We start from the raw sequence: 19,353 nt of genomic DNA, 5'->3' as shown, positions 1-19,353 counted from the left end.
ACTTTGTTTTGGCATTTTTAGCATCTGTCCAAATGGTACAGTACACGTAAAGATGCTCTCTAATATCATCTAGCTAGTAGTTTACATTAAACTAGCTAGTTCAACAGTATTTGTTCTTCATGTTTTGGTATTTTTATTAGTATCAAGAGGAGTGTGCGATGGATTTGATCGATGAACTTCCAATTAAAAAAATTCAAGATATATAGCTCCAAAATAGATTTTTGAAATTTTGTTGGGTATCGAAATATTTCTCATTTCCAAATTTTAAACCTTGGTAGAGGAGGAAAAATGCGCTCTTGTGAAATACTACCCCCTTCGTTCCATATAAGTGCCGAAATATTACATATATCTAGACGTATTTTAATATATAGATACGTCCATATTTAGACAAAGGACAATTCCTCAATGAAAATAATAATAATAATACAAATACATTCACTCTAGCTAGGAGCAATAACACAAAAAACAAACAATGCATAGCCAAAGAAATTACACTCATGCAATGCAAACAGCGTCGGGTAGCAACTGTGTACTGTACTATTCCGGCCTGGCAATGCCAACGTGGGTGGTCAAAGCCCAGAGCACGGTGATGAACTCGCCGCCCTGCACCAGCACGCTCGCGTGCCCCATCACCCGCTCCTCGTCGCTCGACGGCGCCACGTACACCAGGAGCTCCGTCCACACGTCAGCAAGCAGCTTCCACGTCGTCTCCAGCTGTCCGTCGTCGTCGTCGTCGTCGCCGCCCTTCCTCATGGCTTCTCCTCCCAGCATGTTCCCAAGCTTCCTGCTGCACCTCGTGGCTTCTTCCCTCAGCATGTTCCCCAGCTTCGCGCCGTTGTGCACCACCTTGCCGCCGTCCTTCCACTCAGCCCCGGGCACCGCCGCCGCCACGACACCGTTGACCCTCGCGCCCCAGCAGGAGAGGTAGTAGCCGCAGCAGCCGAGCACGCCCTCGAGCTCCTCCTTGGCCGCCTCGAAGACCCGCTCCGTCTTCTCCTGGTTGTCCGGGAGGAGCTCTGGGTGGAAGGCCACCAGGTAGGCGCAGTACCTGGACAGCCTTGTGGCCACCGTGTGGAACCCCTTGGTCGTCTTCTTGCTGCCGACGCCCGGCGGGCACTTGGCCTCCATGATGGTTGTGGCCACGTGCCACGTGAGCATGACCTCGGCGACGCTCTCGCTCTTGCACGCCGGCAAGAGCCTCTCTCGCCAGCTGCGGCCCACGAGCTTCGACTCGCCTTTGCTGAGAGGGACGACGGTGCCATCGTCGTGGTGACCGTGGCCGTGGCCGCTGTGCGCCATCAGGGATTCGATGATGAAGTGCTTGCCTTTGTTGGGCACGGGCACCGTTGGGAGCATCAGGGAGAACACGCCTGCAGGCATGCTGAACGAGACCGGCCAGCGGAGGCCCAGCAAGGAGAACTGCTTGAAGCAAAGCACGGGGTGGCTCATCTTGCCCCGCACGCAGAGGATGCGCCGCACGATGGCCGTGAACGTCGGGCTCGCCTGCCACCCGGGCTTCGCCACGTAGTCGCACATGAGCGACACCATGAACCAGTTGGAGAAGAGGAAGACGATGAACTCCCAGACCTCCTCGTAGCACAGGATGACGAAGAGGAGGAAAGTTATGAAGAAGTCGACCGCCGTGAAGAAGGCCGGCGGCGACTTGAAGGCTCTTAGGGCGAGGCACGCGGTGGTGCTGATGATGCCTCGGGAGATGGCGAAGTTCTCCTCCTTGATGCTCGTGAAGGCGGAGATCGCGTCGCCGTCGCCGCAGAGGACGACGGTCATTGCGCATAGGCCGAGCACCACGACGGGGAGCAGGAAGTAGTTGGCGAGGAAGAAGAAGGGGCTCGCGAGGACCACGGGGATCACGGAGTGGTAGTACTCGCACAGGAAGTTCACCTCGTTCTTCATCATCTCGAACACCACCTCTGCGTTCTCCTCCTTGTCGTTGTACACGCCGTTGAAGATGATGTCACGGCACTCGCGGGTCTCCTCCTTGGTCACCGGCGGCAGGTGCTCGAACCGCCGCCGCAGAAGCTTGAAGAGCGCGAAGGAGAGGCACAACCTCCTGAGCCGTTGGTATTGGCCCAAGTGGGCGTCGACATGGCCCCAGACTTTGCCGACAGTGACGACGGTGTCACCGTCGGTGATATCCTTCAGCTTGTAGCCGTCGGCCGTGGGCTCGAGGACCAAGTCTTCTTCTCCCATCACGAGGACCTTGGACCTGGTCAGCAACGCGTCACCGGCGGTGGCAGGGCTTGGTCCTCCTTGTTCAATAACCACGACTTGCTCGATGTCGTCGCCATGCAACACCTCTTGCTGCTGCTGGCCACCGGCATCGCTGACTTTGGCGGGCAACAACATTTTAGACATGTAGGAGGAGACGAGGCGGGCGTTCTTGCCGTAGGCGAAGGAGCGCTTGCCGACCTCGGTGAAGGCAACCCTTTGCAGCACCTTGGTGGCGCAGAGGACCCAGAGGATGCCGAACACGGCCTTCCGGCCGACGCCATGGATGTTGAAGAAGACGAGGCTCCCGAGCCACACGACACGGCCGGCGCGCTGGACGGTGCCGGAGTACCCGCGCATGCGGACCTCGTCAACCTTCTTCCGGATGAGCTCCACGAGCAGCATCCAGACGAGGATGACGCCGGCCCGGAGCGAGAGGTCGGGCTTGGCCACCGCGGTGGAGGCGGAGCCGGCGGTGATGGTGGCGGCGTTCTTGGCCTCGGAGAAGAGGTAGGACATGACGGGGAGGAAGAGGGAGAGCCCCGAGGTGAGGAAGAAGCGGACCTTGGGGTCGAGGATGGCGCTCACGTCGGAGAAGCGGCTGAAGAGGTTGAGGTTGAAGAAGAGGCCGGCGAGGACGAACATGATCACGGAGGCCGACACCATGGACGCCTCGTTGGTCGTGTCCGTGTACGATGCCGTCAGGTTGCGGACCAGCACATCGATGTCCTTGCAACCGTATCGTGTTTCCAGGTCAGGGTGGAACAGGGGGTGATTAACCAAGCTCCTCATATCGTCGTTGTTAGTACTACCTAGCTTGCTTGCTATAGATCGATGATGCTAAAAGCTAAATTTGCAAGAGCCATGAATGCATGCCTAGCTCTATACGCTTTTGTAGCAGTAGTACGTTTGAGCCCGGAGATGGATGGATCCGATGACATGCAAATTAAGCTCACACGCCAGACATTGTTGCAATTAATTAATGGGTGTGGCTATATCTCAGTTCTACTGAATTTTAAGCAAAATTAAGGTTTAAATCTCAGTTGATGTATTTTAGCCGTTAGATTAACATATGGATACCATTTCACTCTTCATTTTTTCTTGTTCGTCCTGAATCTTAAAACATAGACCATATCTAATGGGTGAAAAATCAACTTATCTCTAACTAAATATCAGTCGATTTAGATATAACAAACCCATTAATAATAACGTTGTAATTGCATCGCGTGCTCCACCCGCAAGGTTTTAGATTCGCGCCCGATCTTCCATCAATTAATCTGTCCGATTCAAAAGCTGGAGCTAATGATGTGTGGACGTACATGAAATAATCATCATCCCATATGCCCTATCTGCGTCGACGCTCGTGATCAACTTGTTAATTAGGTACGAGCTTTCGAATCGATCCAAAGCAATGGAGCTAATCATGTGTGATTGACTAATATATTACGAGCTTTCGTCTTTGGTAGTACGATGATGTACGTAGCTCGTGATTAAGTACTCACGAGCTTTCGTCTTTCATACGTAGCTGTTCTCTTTTATCTCTTTGTGGGGGAATCAAACCCAAGACGAATCAGACCGGTTGTTGCGATCTTCCACGGCATTTTATGTATGCATTTAGAAGTGCCTTGGGATTCAGCACATAGAATCAATCTAGAAGACAGACAGCTAGCTCACGCAACAAGGTACTCCCGGAGTACTACTATATAAGATTGCCATACAAATATGGGTGCTCAGGTTGCATCTAAAGGTTTAATTAATTCTCTCAAGTTCCACCAAAACTTCGAAGATCCGTGACAGATAGCTTCTCCAAAGAGATATGCACGTACCCTGGAACACATGTCATGTATATTTTAATCAAAGCATAATCTAATTTTACATTGGGTGAACCTAATTATGGAGGCTCCTTGCTTTATTAATTTATAGCTAGCCCACCTCCAATTAACACTATTCTGAATTGGACAGCAAGCTTCCTCGATCAACCGTACACGGCCATAAGGACCAAACCTACCTAATTCAACTTTGTTCCATTTACATCTCGGAAATTGTTTTTTTAGAAACATAGTACTCCCTCCTTCCCATAATACGAGGCATGCACACATCCCTAGATTGTCAATTTAGATAACTAAATATAAATTAAATAATTAAAAAATTATATCATTAATTGGAAAGTTCTTTCGATAACGAATCTAATGTGTACTTTTTGTTAAGAAACATGCATATTTAATTAATCAAATTGAGGATTTAGGGATGCATGCGTGCCTCATATTATGAGACGGAGGGAGTACAAACGTAAACGCTCACAGATACACATGCACATCTATCCTACATTAAACAATGTAATGAATATCGATCTCATCGGATTTTGGTGCGCCATCTTCCAGAAGTATGGTAAATGCGTGGAACCCAACAAAGATAGTAGATGCCTTGATACTTTTGTCATTGTGAACTCTTTGTGGGGCAGTACCAAAAAAGTAAAAAAGATATTAGTACTAATTTCTATATTGATCTCTTCATTCCCTGTAAACCAGCATCCATGCGAACTGAGCGTATCTCAGGTGGTTGGTGACTTGTGGTGAAACCAGCCCACCCAGATTCAAGTTTCAGACTTGGCATGGATGCTCGCATTTCCTGGATTTAGTCCAGACTTTAACCGGAGTTGTGCTTTCAGTTGGAGTGACGTACCCGTCAACTACGAGACGTCTGCGGTGACTTCGTCAATCTCAAGATGATCGGCCGGTGGCTCAGTCTCTCGGAGGTGCTCATAGAGATAGGGTGTGCGTGCGTGCCTTCATAGGGGTGAGTGTACTTTCGTGCGTGTGAGTGCTTGCGTCTGTACTGTGTTTCCAAAAAAAAAGGAAACCAGCATCCATTGGCCTCTCCTTTCCTATCCAATGAATCTTTTCTTTAGTTTCCTTTTGGAACGGATATTTCCTTTTATCTCCAAGAAATTCTCCACCCAAAAAGCGAGGAATCAGGGCCGGTGCCTTCTGTCTTTAATTTCATGATTGCACGTAAATTAAAATACAATGTCGATTCATGCTGATTTTAGGCAGCATCTTAGGCTTGCCCATCTCACAAGCATTTGACTCGCTGCATCGTCGCTCCCTTCCAGCATTTCTCCAACGACTCTCTGTGTCAGCTGGAGCCGGCTAGCATCACGAGTGCATGCGCCAATAGGCCAGTAGAGCCGATGGATATCAGCACGACGGTTTCGACAGAAAGTGCACTTCGGGCATGTTAGGTTTGTGTCCACATTTTGAATTGCCAAATTTTTGGAACTCAATAGGATTTTGGTCTTCACTTGGTCGGTTGCCAAAGTATTGGCGCCTATGGAATCTTAACCACCTACCTCATAATCCCATCAGAAAATTTCCCAAAATTGTGGCCAACCAGATGCCAAGAAATCTCCGGGTGAAAACCCATGATCTCGCGCCTTTGCTAGATATCAGTCAATGTCCACGTACATGCATGTGTCGTGTATTTGTTGAAAGTGTTGGCTTCAAAGCTCCAAGCTAGTCACTGATCGATTATAATCTTATTCATTTATGACGTCTGGTTTAGAAAGCCATCAAGGATGTAAATTGATCAAAGAACTGTGTATAATATGCATGATCATCCATGACAAAAAAAAATTACAACAATAAGAGATATGAAGGAACGGAGACACCGACATACTATTAGTATCTCTTCGAGTTCCTGCACATCAATCCATATATATATATGAAGGAACGGAATAAATCAACACATCAATTCTTCGCCAATAAGTTGTGTATGACCGTATGAGTATACATTTGAGATCTCAGGAAATGAAACCACAAGAATCAAAAGAAATAACTAATGCAGATCCACACACATGAAGAAAGAAAGGGGAGATCAACACCGTCTGCAATAGACATTAGACAATACATGCACGCAATATTAAGTTATTAACCAGTACATTTGGTTGGCGCCGACCCTCCGTCGACGGGAAACAGGACATTTTTGCAGGAGACCCTGATATCATACAGCCTGGTGCGCAGCTTCCCGACGACCCTGAACCGCACCTGCGCCATGACCACCACCGTGAACCCGCCCCTGCTCTCCCTGTTGCCGGCGAAGGCCTGCGCCAGGTCGCCCACCACGAGGACCGCCGACGCCTTGAAGTCCACCGGCAGAGACCCGGCTCTGAAGTAAGTCCCGGCGTCCGGCTTCGCGTCGTCGAGCTGGGCGTGGATAGCGTCCTTCCCGGAGGCGCTGGAGCTGTTCTTCAGGTCCACGAACACGCTCTGGTACCGCACCGCGGCACGCCGTCTGCTCAAGTTGGTGGCCGTGATGGTCAGGTTCAGGGACTGGGTGGTGCCGTTGTTGGTGAAGCTGCTCGAAGACTTGGTGATGTCGAAGGTGATGTGCGCCGGGCTGAGGACGATGGAGACGACGGTGACGATGGCCGTGGCGGCTAGGGTCCCGCCCAGAGCCGCCAGGATGTAGTTCTTGATGGGCCAGCTGGGTTTTCTCAGCTGGTCGTCGGCCATAGCCGTGGTTTACAAATTTAGTACGAAGTGTCCGGTCGACGGTGCATATGCATGCGTGCCTTGTATAGCTAGCTGCTGCATTAGTTGCATATTGCATGCTCCAGTTCGAATAATTCAAGTTAAGTGTACGTACTCGGGTGCAATAGTTAATTAAGGAAAGCACATTAATTCTTAACATTCATGTCCTCGATTCCCAGCCACTCCACGTCACGGCATACGCTAATCACTCCGGCGATACGCTAAGCACACTAGAAAAAGAGAAAGAAAAAGCAAATTAACACTACCCAAAGCATGATTTGATGTTAAAAGAAAGAACCCCAAAGAAAGCACAAGTATCTGTCCGGGAAAATTGCGTCAATTGGCCGGACATCCGATAATTGATTAATTAACATCACACGCAGCATCTCGTGGCGCACTATATTAATCAAAAGTCACAAAGGAGAGGCAGCAGTACCATAGATTCGAATTCTATCGCTTCTTTATGTGTGGATTGAATTAGATGTTTGTGCCTTCGTGTTTTTCGTTGTTTCCGACCACTTTGTACCTCACTTTGTAATAAGCAGCAGAGACTGAAGAGTATGCCTCAGTCAACTTAGAAAAAGTTAATTTCCTGTCGAAGATGATAGTCATCTGATCAAGATCTTCTCGTCTCTTGTAGTTGATATCTCTTTGCACATAGTAGCACGAATCTCATGTTTAAATCTCCACTACTGCAGAAAATCCCTCCAGTGGCGGTTGAAAAACAGGGTTAGTGGCGGTGATCATGCCCGCCACTGGTGTTTTACCACCTGTGGCGGGCAAAATCCCTGCCATGGGTGGTCATAGGGCATCAATGGCGGGCAAAATCCCCGCCACTGGTACCGCTCGTAGGTGCCGCCTCCGGTACGCGACGGTGTTTTATTGGGCCCGTTTCAACCGCCACTGGAGGGGGTCATGGAAGGGGTTTTCTGTAGTAATGCTTGAGCAGTTTTTAGCTTTTTTATGTGTGGATTGAATTAGCTTAGACTATGAGAATTTTTTTAAGCACGGTGGATCAATGTAGTATGTTGTTTCCCAATGTCACGTTGCACATGGCAGGGGCGCCGTCATGCATTAATTGCTCTCGAAGCCCATGGCAGATGACGTTGTCGGACGTGACGGATCCAACCGTTTTGAGGCATTCCTCCCCAGACGGTGGCGTCGGGTTTGGCCTAGGTGAAAGGTGGCTGCAGTGACGGGTCGATCTATTCTTCATTTGGATATACAAGACAAAATTAGATCAAGAAATGGCGACTCACTCCTTGGGCATACGTCTATCTGAGGTGGTTGCATGGATCAGTATTTGAGCATTGTCTTCAGTAGCGGAGCCAGATTCAGATGTAACATTGGGTATAAATTGTACTCCCTGTGTCCCTAATTAATTGGCGCCGACCTTTTTGCAAAGAAACCCCTGTAAATTTCTGAAATAAACATGCAGTCCACATCTTCAATTAAACGTGACTGTCCGTTAATTTTGAAAATTTACAGGGGGGTTCGCAAAAGTTCCAATAGAACGTGGACTGCATGTTTATTTCAGGAATTTACAGGGGTTTTTTTGAAAAAAAAGCCGGCACCAATTAATTAGGAACGGAGAGAGTATTGAATTAGACCATTTACGGACGAAAAGTATACTACACGAAAATGTTGAATTGAAACAACTTAGTATGTACTTCCTCTATCCTGAATCTATACAAATCCACGTCAGTTAATTCGGAATGGAGAGAGTACCGTTGATTTTCAACATGTCAAGCGGCAGCGTAGTTCTGAGAAATTAAAACAACAAATGGTTTTTATTTAACACAGTAAAATATATGGATTATTTAACAAAAATCCTTAGATAAAAAATCCATTATACTCGTAACTGAATTTGCAAAGTGCGGAATAAGATTACATCATTCACCATTTGGGAAGGGGAAAAACAAATTTACATGCATATATCACCGATGTGTGCGGATCACAGGCGGGCGGCCGCCGGTGGAGTCTTGGTGCAGGACACGTCCCTATCCTGGTCGTCCGGATCGCCGCCGACGAGGAGGGGCGAGCAGTAGTAGATGGCTTGCACGGCGGGCAGGTTGTGGCCGGAGTAGTTCTCGACGGTAAGGGTGCCGTTGAGCACCAGCCATGAGCCGTTGACGCTGCCGATGCCGTCGCCGAGCTTCTGGAAGTAGTCCAGCTGGGAGCGAACAGCCGCCGACGTGTTCACCAGCACGGCGGAGTCCACGGTGGACTGCGGCGCCAGGGCCACGTCACTGAAAGGGAAGCCGAGGAAGCTGTTGACCTGGCCCGAGGAGTTCCCGGCCCAGAGCTTGGCGACGGTGCCGTTGTAGTAGATGCGGACGCGGCCGCTCGGGTTCACGGCGCGCACGGCCAGCTGGAAGGTCAGCGCTTGGCCGAGGCTGGCGTTGTACGGCATGGCCGTCGTCGGCGTCAGGTTGCTGCTGCTGCTGCTGCTGACGTCGTCGCTTCGGGTGACGGAGACGGAGCCCCCGATGACCCAGAGCGAGAGCTCGCCGGGCCGGAGGACGACGGTGACGGCGTACGCGGTCACCGCCACGATCAGCACCGTCATCGCCGCCGCCACCACCAGCCGCGCCAAGTCCAGGCACCGGAACGGCGGCGCTTTGTCGTCGTCGTTGTGTGGTGCGCGCGCCATTACTGATCGGCTAGCTAGCTTTAGCTTATTACCTCTTGTTGGATTAACGTACTTCTTGCTGCGTTTTGCGAGCTTCTGTTACGTCTCTACGTACTTAGATAGGCATGATGTCGTCTCTATGCCGTCGACGCCGCCCGGCTAATATTTTTGGACTCACACAAGGGATAGCTTAATTAAGCATCTTTGTTTTTTTTCCAGCTTTAGCATGGAAGAGATATGTCACACTGAAGCAGGGGAACTGTACTGCAGCCATAATTATTTCCTACTTTTTTTATATTTTGGCTCGGCTAACTATGTATTTCTAAGTTGCCCCTAATAACCATCCGAGATTTGATTAATTTAAGCATGAGATTAGTGCTCTTGACGAGAAGGTTGTTAGTGTCCAATGAAAAGCTACTGTGTTGACTGAGAAGTAACTTTTTCAGGTCGACTAATATAGCACATATTAATTACATTAATTAGGTTGCGGGTGTGAATGTACCTTAATCACGTACCAAAATCATCTGTTTCCTCCGTTCCTAATTTTTGACGTAGTTTTAGTTCAAATTTTAACTGAAACAACGAAAAGAATATCGAAACGGAGGGAGTTGTATATAAATGAAAGGAAAATGACGCCGATCGATGTGCATGCAATGATGCTGTAGTACATATACACTCTTAATATAAGGTTTTGTGGATCACCACACCAGGATCGTTTGATGCGCCTCGCAGCTAGGTGGCAACACACGCAAAGAGAAAAGAGACATATATACGATCCGCATTAAATGAAAATTGTGTAAAAAAGAAGGAAGAACAACACGGGAACACGATCTTATATATTAATTACTATAGACCATCATGATGGTGCCGCATCCATCGTGGCATATTCGTCAGTTTAGACGATGGAATAATAAGAACTGGTCCAAATATATAGAGGCATGGAAGTGAAAATTGAAATTACATGAAGTAAGGTATCTATTTATTAGTAATATAAGAGGTGAAAAATTGCTAACAGTGTAAACTTAGATTTTTTTGTTGTTCTGAAGACATTTCAGCGCTGCTTCAGTGATAATAAGTTTGTATATAGGGCTTCTTTTCGTTGCTATAGCCAAATTTGGTACTCCCTCCTATCCATATTAATTATATCAAATTTGCTCAAATATGGATGTATCTATGTCTAAATACAATTAATATGAATCGGAGAGAGTACCTCCGGTCCTCCACCCTGCACCTGAAGCTAGCGCGGAAAAGAAGAAGAAGAAGCAAGGGCAAAGGGTTGATGCTGAACAAAAGAAGGTTGGAATGATGAGGGGAAGATTGCCAGGAGGGACAATATCCAGATTAATTAACATCACACGCAGCATCTCGTGGATCACTATATAAAATCAAAGTCACAGATAACAGTCACCATATATGATTATATATTCGAGGGATCTGGACTTGAGTACTTGACTATGTTTGTTCCCTCGCAAATGTGGCATGCACTCATCTGTTTATATTCCTTTAGAGAACATATATACACACTTTTGGTCTAATATATATGGAGTGCAAAGTATAATCCGTAGTACTGCACGGCCGGGACCGGCGCAGGGTAGCTAGTGTGTCTGGCTGGCCTGTCATATGTAATGTATTTCACTTAGGAAACCCTAATTACATGTAAGTAATTAACTAACCCTAGCTAGCCATCGTGCCCCCCGTCTATCAATATATAACAGGCAGAGTTGCAAGAGGAATTGCATCGATCCATCCATCAAAGACACAGCACACACAAGTCACTAAGCTAATCATCAGGCAGCTAGCTCGCAACTAATGGCTCCCCTTGAGGCGTTACTGCTACTGCTTCTCTTCTCCCAAGCATTGTCTGTCGATATCGCCCATGCAGCCGCAGCAGCAGGAGGAGGAGCCGACGAGGCCAACTATTACTACTTCGTGGCAGCTAGCTCTCCAAACCCCGTCTGCCAAGGCCACAGAGGTACGTATATATCATCGTATGTACGTACGTACATACATACGCATTCATGCATGCATCTGTACCGTAATAGGTGTGCATTAATTATGATCGATATCTCAATTGGATTGCCACGAATATTAATGCAGTGAGTCCGCCGTTATCGGGCGGCGGCTGGGTGCCGTTGAGCCGTCCTCATGGCCCGTGCTCCTCCTCCATGGACGCGCCGCCGTCGTCCGTCGCCGAGACGCTCCGGTGGGACCAGCACCGCGCCGGCTACATCCAGAGGAAGCTCGAAGACCAAGTGCCCATCACGCGCTCCGTCATCACGCAGGTCTCGCACCAGGGCGTCGTGCAACCCAAGGTGGGCACGCAGGGGCAGGGCACGGGCGTGCAGCCCGCCGGTGAGCCGGTGGGCGATGCTCCGACCGGCGGCAGCGGCGGCGTGGCCCAGACGATGGTGATCGACACGGCGAGCGACGTGCCGTGGGTGCAGTGCGCGCCGTGCCCGGCGCCGCACTGCCACGCTCAGACGGACGTCCTCTATGACCCGAGCAAGTCCTCCTCGTCCGCGGCCTTCCCCTGCAGCTCCCCGGCCTGCCGCAACCTCGGGCCCTACGCCAATGGCTGCACCCCCGCCGGCGACCAGTGCCAGTACCGTGTCCAGTACCCCGACGGCTCGGCCTCGGCCGGCACATACATCTCCGACGTGCTCACGCTCAACCCGGCCAAGCCGGCTAGCGCCATCAGCGAGTTCCGGTTCGGCTGCAGCCACGCGTTGCTGCAACCCGGGAGCTTCAGCAACAAGACCTCCGGGATCATGGCGCTCGGCCGCGGCGCCCAGTCGCTTCCGACGCAGACTAAAGCCACCTACGGCGATGTCTTCTCCTACTGCCTCCCGCCCACGCCGGTCCACAGCGGCTTCTTCATCCTCGGCGTGCCCAGGGTCGCCGCCTCCAGGTCATACATATTTCCCCTGTTTCCATTCCGGCATCGGCCTCGCAGGAATTTCTTCAAACACCTTTCGGCATCTGAAACTGAGATTGGGAACTATGTATATGCTCCTCCTTCCTCCAGGTACGCGGTGACGCCCATGCTCAGGAGCAAGGCGGCCCCCATGCTCTACCTCGTGCGGCTCATCGCCATCGAGGTCGCCGGGAAGAGGCTCCCCGTGCCGCCCGCCGTCTTCGCGGCCGGCGCCGTGATGGACTCGCGCACGATCGTCACGCGCCTGCCGCCCACGGCGTACATGGCGCTGCGCGCCGCGTTCGTGGCCGAGATGCGCGCGTACCGCGCCGCCGCGCCCAAGGAACACCTCGACACCTGCTACGACTTCTCCGGCGCCGCGCCCGGCGGCGGCGGCGGCGTCAAGCTGCCCAAGATCACGCTGGTGTTCGACGGGCCAAACGGAGCCGTGGAGCTCGACCCGTCGGGGGTCCTGCTCGACGGCTGCCTCGCGTTCGCCCCCAACACCGACGACCAAATGACCGGGATCATCGGCAACGTCCAGCAGCAGGCGCTCGAGGTGCTCTACAACGTCGACGGCGCCACCGTGGGGTTCCGCCGTGGCGCCTGCTGAGCCCTACGATCGTTCGACCGATCTCATGGGCTGCTTCGACCTACATATCTGCCACCGTTTCGGCCCAAGGGATATATGTTGGGCCTGATATATCCTATGGGCCAATAAATTAAGCCCATTTGATTTGTATTTTGTGTGCTGGATTATCTTGAGCTTATTGGTGTGGAAAGAAGCTTATAAGAGGTGTTCTTAAAAAAAGAAGAAGCTTAAGAGTTATTTTTATTAGTCCAAGAAGGTGAACTTAACTTCTTGGACCTTTCTTGAGTGTGTACCATATGTATGGTCATCCTTAGATGATCGAGAATATATTGTTCGGCCATGTTTAATTGAACCATGATAAAATAATATATGATATGTTGTGTGTGAAATCATCTTTACTAGCAAAAGAACCCGTGCGTTGCTACGGAACAACGGAAAATTGTATCAAAACATTAAATTAAATGTTATGTGTTTATGATATGTTTTTTTTCGTGAGCTATATTCTGGTCTCTTTCTTTTTTTCAGATATCTTGATTATATATTTCTCCTTCCCTGTTCTCCTATTACTCCTACTCTGTACATTATTTCTCAAATCTCTTGTCCCACTTTCTTGCTCTCCCTCTGACTATCCTCTTCATCCCCCTGAGTGAAAACTCCTCCTCTCCCCATCCCGATTCATCCCGCCACCGAACATCACGCCGCCATGCGTGACCGCCCGCTTGTAGATTCCCGCTGCCCGTCCACTCCCGCGCGCCGTCTGCTCCCACTTGTCGCCAGGTACGCCTGTGCGCCGCCCACACATCGCGTCCGACCACTGATCGCCGCGCGCCACTGCCCGTCCGGAAGGTCACCAATGGCTCGCGCCGACGCGGTCCCTGCTGCCTTGCGCGAGGGCACCGCCATCCCGGCCTCAGGCTCATCCCATCGCCGTCCAAATCCCGTGAGGAGCCACCGGCGCGCACGAGCCGGTGGAGGCGGCGGTCGGAGCGTGCGACGGAGCCGCGGGTCCGCAGCCGCCTTCCGCACACGGACGCCGCCAACGCGCACGAGCCGATGGAGGCGACAAGAGCGGCGGCGGGCGTGGGCGAGATCCGGATCGGGCAGGGGGTGGGGGTGAGATTCGTAGGAGAGGAGGAGCGAGGAGGGCTCTGTTGGTTTTTTTTTTGCGGTACGTGCTTTTTCTGCGTTTGAGGACTGCAGGAGCCAGGATTAAAAGACACGTGGAGACATCGGTGGCAGATTCGTAATTTCGATGAAGTGACGTACCGCCGCGACCGTACCATCATCACCGACTCCAATTTAATATATTGGTATAGATTTATATCTTGATTTTTTTAGCATTTCTGATTCTTCGTCAGCACAACAAGTAAGAAAAAAACGATATCTTGATATCAAAATCTGGAGTTAGCTTAGCTTATATTACCACGTACTCATTTTATTTTGTTTCCATTTGCATGGCATAAATATGGCGACGGGCCAGCAAGAATAGATGGATCCGGATGGATCATAATATAGGGGCTTTTGGGTCGCGAGGACAGAATCCTCCCTTGGGCTGCTCGCACTCTTTTGCCGCCGCTCAAATCGATTTCCCTCTCTTTCTTAGGCAAGTGTCGGTGGCATGGTATGGTTGGTGGTGACTGATCAATCATTCAATCTACCTATCGCGATTGACCCATAGCTACCAGAGTACATACACTATAATTAGCACGCAGTACAATTCATTAACTAACTACAGTGGTATATGTAGTAGGATGATTTGAGTTAGTGAATAAATTGGAGGCAGCTGGCATGATCGATCAATGGCTGCCGGCCGGCATTGCTGCCCCCAGTGCCTGCCTCCGCCTGTCATTATCAATTAATGTGTGTCTCAATGGGTGCTTGCTGGATGCCGAGTCTGTCGCGTTGCCAGTTTTACTTTACAGTACCAAAGTTTACTACACGTACGCGAAGCTAGAGCTGGAGCTAGCTTGCATGCATGTCGATCAGCATGTGCCGTGCAGTGGATGCCTGTACGGTACGGGAGCCCGCCGTAATGAAAGTAATGAACTCTTTCCTGTCCTTGGAGACACCTGGCGCCTATGATCTCTAGGTCTAGCCAGGTGGACACACTGTTTGTCTCGGGTCCCGGCAGCTCATCAATGGCCACGGTGTTTGGTTCAGCCTACAGGGGATTTTGGGTTTCATCTGGCTGCTGGTTGCATCTATGGAATCTTTCACACTCATCTCACATTCTCTGCTCACAACTCTTGTAAAAAAGAGGTTTGATGTGATGTTCGTCGGCTCCATGCACGCCGTCCTCGATCATCTATCTCCCTGAGATCGCCATAGCCGACAGAGGACGGCTCTGTAATCACTAACGTTTTCAGTATGGTGATTTTGTGTAATTTACTGATCACTCGTTGCGATGTTGATTTGTTTTGTCCAATTACATCGTTTCGTAAACCTTTTGTTCCTCTTCTTTCCAAATTAACTGGACACGATCGGTCCCTTAAAATGTCATGTACCACAGGTTCAAAAAAAATAAAAATAAAAATCATGTGCTACAAAGGAAACACTAGCTAGTGGTCTATTAATGCAGAGCCCGGCCGGGGGGCTCTCGGATATATCGAGCCAAATCCAACATTCTGCTGTTGTAGCTATAGCTACCAGCTGTCGGCAGGAGAAGATCGACGGCAACACCAACATCCCATTCCCAGGATCAAGCCATGATGAGCAGTGCTTCCCCGCTACTACTCGTCGTCCCCCTCCTCGTCTTGTCCATCAGTTCCTCCATTGCCCATGGCGCCGGAGCCGGAGGGGATCAGGAACGCCGCCAGCGCTTCACGGTCGTGCAGACCAGCCACTTCCAGCCCCAATCCATCTGCTCTGGCCTCAAGGGTACGTACTACAATTGTCTTGTGATCCGGCATTCAGAGGCGTATATACACCTTAGTTAATGTATAATTGCGCATGTTTAATTTCTTTTTGCAGCGATCCCATCCGGGAAGAACCGCACGTGGGTGCCGCTGCACCGTCCCTACAGCCCCTGCTCGCCATCGTCGTCGCCGTCGCCGCCGCCGCCGTCCCTGCTGGAGATCCTCCGGTGGGACCAGGTCCGCACGGCGTCCGTCCGAAGGAAGGCCATGTCCGGCCACGCCGGCTCGCACGACGACGTGGCGGAGTACTACCCAGCCACGCCGCACGTGTCGGTGTCGCAGAGGGACTTCGCGCTCGTGTCGACCTTCGGCATCGGCTCCGGCGCCGCCGGCTCGCTCGACGACGACGACGACGGCGACCCCATGGTGCTGGCCCAGACGATGGCCATCGACACCACCATCGACATCCCCTGGATCCAATGCCGCCCCTGCCCTCCCCCACAGTGCTACCCTCAGCGCAACGCCCTCTTCGACCCCACCAAGTCCTTCTCCGCCGCCGCCGTCCCCTGCGGCTCCCGCGCCTGCCGCGCTCTCGGCAACTACGGCAACGGCTGCTCCAATAACTCAAGGAGGAACAAGAAGAAGAACAAATCCAAGTCCAACAACTCCACCGGCGACTGCAACTACCGCGTGGCGTACAGCGACGGGAGGGTGAGTTCCGGCACGTACATGACGGACATCCTGACCATCAGCCCAGGCACCAGCTTCCTCAACTTCCGCTTCGGCTGCAGCCACGGCGTGCGCGGCAGCTTCAGCGGCGAGACGTCCGGCACCATGTCCCTCGGCGGCGGGCGCCAGTCGCTGCTCTCCCAGACGGCCCGCGCCTACGGGAACGCCTTCTCCTACTGCGTCCCCAAGCCCAGCGCCTCCGGCTTCCTCTCCCTCGGCGGCGCCATCAACGACGGCGACTCCGACTCCGACTCTCCAAGCAGCTTCGTGACCACGCCGTTGATGAGGAACGCGAGGATCGTGAACCCGACCTACTACGTGGTGCGGCTGCAAGGGATCGACGTGGCCGGGCGGCGCCTCAACGTGCCGCCCGTGGTGTTCTCCGGCGGCACGCTCATGGACTCCAGCGCCGTCGTCACGCAGCTTCCCCCCACGGCGTACCGCGCGCTCCGGCTCGCGTTCAGGAACGCCATGAGAGGGTACAGGATGAACACCCGCAATGGCTCCACCAGTAGTACGCCAGCGGGGGGGGAGATGATCCTCGACACCTGCTACGACTTCGAGGGGCTCGACAACGTCACCGTGCCGACGGTCTCCCTCGTCTTCTTCGGCGGCGCCGTCGTGGATCTCGACCCGACCACGGCGGTCATGATGGAAGGCTGCCTCGCCTTCGTACCCACGCCGGCGGATTTCGATCTCGGGTTCATCGGCAACGTGCAGCAGCAGACGCACGAGGTGCTCTACGACGTCGGCGCAAGGAACGTCGGCTTCCGCCGTGGCGCCTGCTAAACCAATTAAATCACAGTTAATTGAATTGTGCGGTCATCTCGGAAGCTATAGTTGATGATTCGTTAGAGCGCGCTTTTTCGTCTCATGGGTCTTAAGCAATGTATGCTTGCTCTTCCGTTGCAGGCATGGCGAGAAAATCTAGACATCGCTAGCTGCTTGCACGCTTGTCACTAAACTCCTTAAATTGTGCATTTGTTGGGGTCTTAGACTTGATACCACTGAATCAGTCCATCCAAAAGCTCGCGCTGATGAGAAAAGAATGGCAATTCACTCGTACTTTAATAAATACCATATTTAGTTGATGCACATTCACCAAAATCTTTTTTTTTTGAAACTATCATTCACCAAAAACTCGAGTTGTTAGGAAAACAGTCATATATTTCAACAAACATAACACGAGCTAAAAAAGGTCTAATTTTATTGATTCATGAAAAATGTTGGGTTTGCCCAAAGATCAATCACACGAAGACGCACACGCACACAGCGATCACAAAATTATTTGGCCAAGGCACAAGGGCGCGTATCGTGCCTTCTGTTTCTCTCTTTATTTCTTTCTCAAACACCGCGATCTGATACCAAATGTTGGTTTTGTCCAAAAATCAATCACACAATGATGCACACGCACACATGACAATCACCGGATTATTGCCAAAGGCAAAACACGAATTATGCGTCGAAACAACCAAAAGAAACACAGATAATAAAGATTCTTAATAAAATTCAAAACTCCACTAAGGTCCGCCTTTCGCATCTTGCCGTTCTTATTTATGACAAAACTATAGAATACTATGACCGTAAGTTGGACTAACCTCAAACGACATGAATCGAAGACTGCCAAGCATGACGATCTCCATCGCCTAGACGTCGCTGCTAAGAACATACGGAGTATAAACCTAATAAAAGTACCAAAACTAAATGTTAGATGTTATCTGGCGTTTCCCTCACTTCCGAAAACGGAGATCAAGAGGTTTACCAAAGCGGGGCTAGGTTTTTTTTTTCCTATGACTCAACTCAAACAAACATAATGGACACTTGTGCGTTACCTGAACCTACACCTTCTAAATTGGTCCTCCTTTTGTTTCTAGATATATGTACATTTAGGGTTGTTCCAAGTCAAACTTTGCCAGCTTTGACTGATTTTGTAGATAAAAACGCCAAAATATTTAATATTAATCAAATGTAATATTAAAAAAATAATACTTAATAATAGTCTTAATAGTATTGTCGGTGTTTTTTCTTACTAAGTCGGTAAAAATTTATAAATGTTACAACACCATGTACAAATATTTGGGTATAGGCGATCACTGCTTGATCAATTACCTGACTGTTACTCCTATCTTGGTTGGTGCATGTTTTGCATCTGTACATAAATTGAGCATCTTGTCTGTCTCTCTCGTAGGTGCCCTCAACTCATCACATCGACGGCATCCAAATAAATGCCATTGTAGCTAGGTCCATGGAGTACCGTGGTCGATCTCTAGCTCTTCAGACGGAGTTATTACAATTACAATTGGAGACGGGTGATTGGTGGTACTCCAGCTACTACTCTCTAACTTGGTTGTCTGTAATCAAGCACGTCTCCAATAGTAACTTAAGTTGTTAACTTGTGGGAGTATTTTAGTTGTCCAATGAGAGAGAGAGAATATTTATTTTTGCTTTCTCGTTGATCCACTTTATATAGCTTGTGTAAACAGATAAAATTAATCAAAGATCAGCGAGGTATGTAAAATAGGGAACTTTGCTCAACTCCATCCTCCCTGGTGTTGCGATTGGATAGGTCAAAACCACACATGCAGCTGGGCGATGAGCCGCCGAGCTCCGTGTCAGACGGGCCGGCCTCTTTCAAATTTCTGTGCTCAGCTGACAAACAGGGGAGGCATATATTGCCATTGGCTTCAGGTCTGCACCCATTATTCTGGCTCTCTGTCTGGCCAGCCTCCGCAGCCGTGGCGAAAGGACTAATTAATTAATCGGTGAGAGAGGAAAAAAAATGCTTGTGCCATGACGTAGAGGCCCGCGACGTCACGCGCTTGGCATGTGGGGTGTGTTTGGTTTGCTAAAAAAACATATACCAAGTAATTTTT

General features: G+C 50.3%; 4 protein-coding genes across 4 annotated transcripts; 2 read left to right on the top strand and 2 right to left on the bottom strand.

The window, feature by feature from the left end:
- Positions 1-299: 299 nt before the first annotated feature.
- On the bottom strand, positions 300-3,193 carry LOC100844036. Its single transcript, XM_003561060.3, has one exon. It carries the CDS (start codon positions 3,019-3,021, stop codon positions 538-540), a length of 2,484 nt encoding a protein of 827 aa, XP_003561108.1. The 5' UTR covers positions 3,022-3,193; the 3' UTR covers positions 300-537.
- Positions 3,194-8,577: 5,384 nt separating this feature from the next.
- LOC104582248 lies at positions 8,578-9,674 on the bottom strand. Its single transcript, XM_010231650.3, has one exon. The coding sequence runs from the start codon at positions 9,409-9,411 to the stop codon at positions 8,713-8,715; it is 699 nt and encodes a 232-aa protein (XP_010229952.1). The 5' UTR covers positions 9,412-9,674; the 3' UTR covers positions 8,578-8,712.
- Positions 9,675-10,921: 1,247 nt separating this feature from the next.
- On the top strand, positions 10,922-13,285 carry LOC100843731 (aspartyl protease family protein At5g10770). The gene is made up of 3 exons (XM_014901763.2): positions 10,922-11,362; positions 11,488-12,298; positions 12,416-13,285. Exons 1-3 carry the CDS (start codon positions 11,200-11,202, stop codon positions 12,915-12,917), a joined length of 1,476 nt encoding a protein of 491 aa, XP_014757249.1. The 5' UTR covers positions 10,922-11,199; the 3' UTR covers positions 12,918-13,285.
- Positions 13,286-15,460: 2,175 nt separating this feature from the next.
- LOC100840805 (aspartyl protease family protein At5g10770) lies at positions 15,461-17,571 on the top strand. Its single transcript, XM_003564283.4, has 2 exons — positions 15,461-15,773; positions 15,867-17,571. Exons 1-2 carry the CDS (start codon positions 15,602-15,604, stop codon positions 17,267-17,269), a joined length of 1,575 nt encoding a protein of 524 aa, XP_003564331.1. The 5' UTR covers positions 15,461-15,601; the 3' UTR covers positions 17,270-17,571.
- The last annotated feature ends 1,782 nt before the right edge of the window (positions 17,572-19,353 follow it).

This window comes from Brachypodium distachyon, chromosome 1 (genome assembly GCF_000005505.3).
Source record: "Brachypodium distachyon strain Bd21 chromosome 1, Brachypodium_distachyon_v3.0, whole genome shotgun sequence".
NCBI lineage: Eukaryota > Viridiplantae > Streptophyta > Magnoliopsida > Poales > Poaceae > Brachypodium > Brachypodium distachyon.
This window is presented reverse-complemented; position numbering and strand designations above follow the sequence as displayed.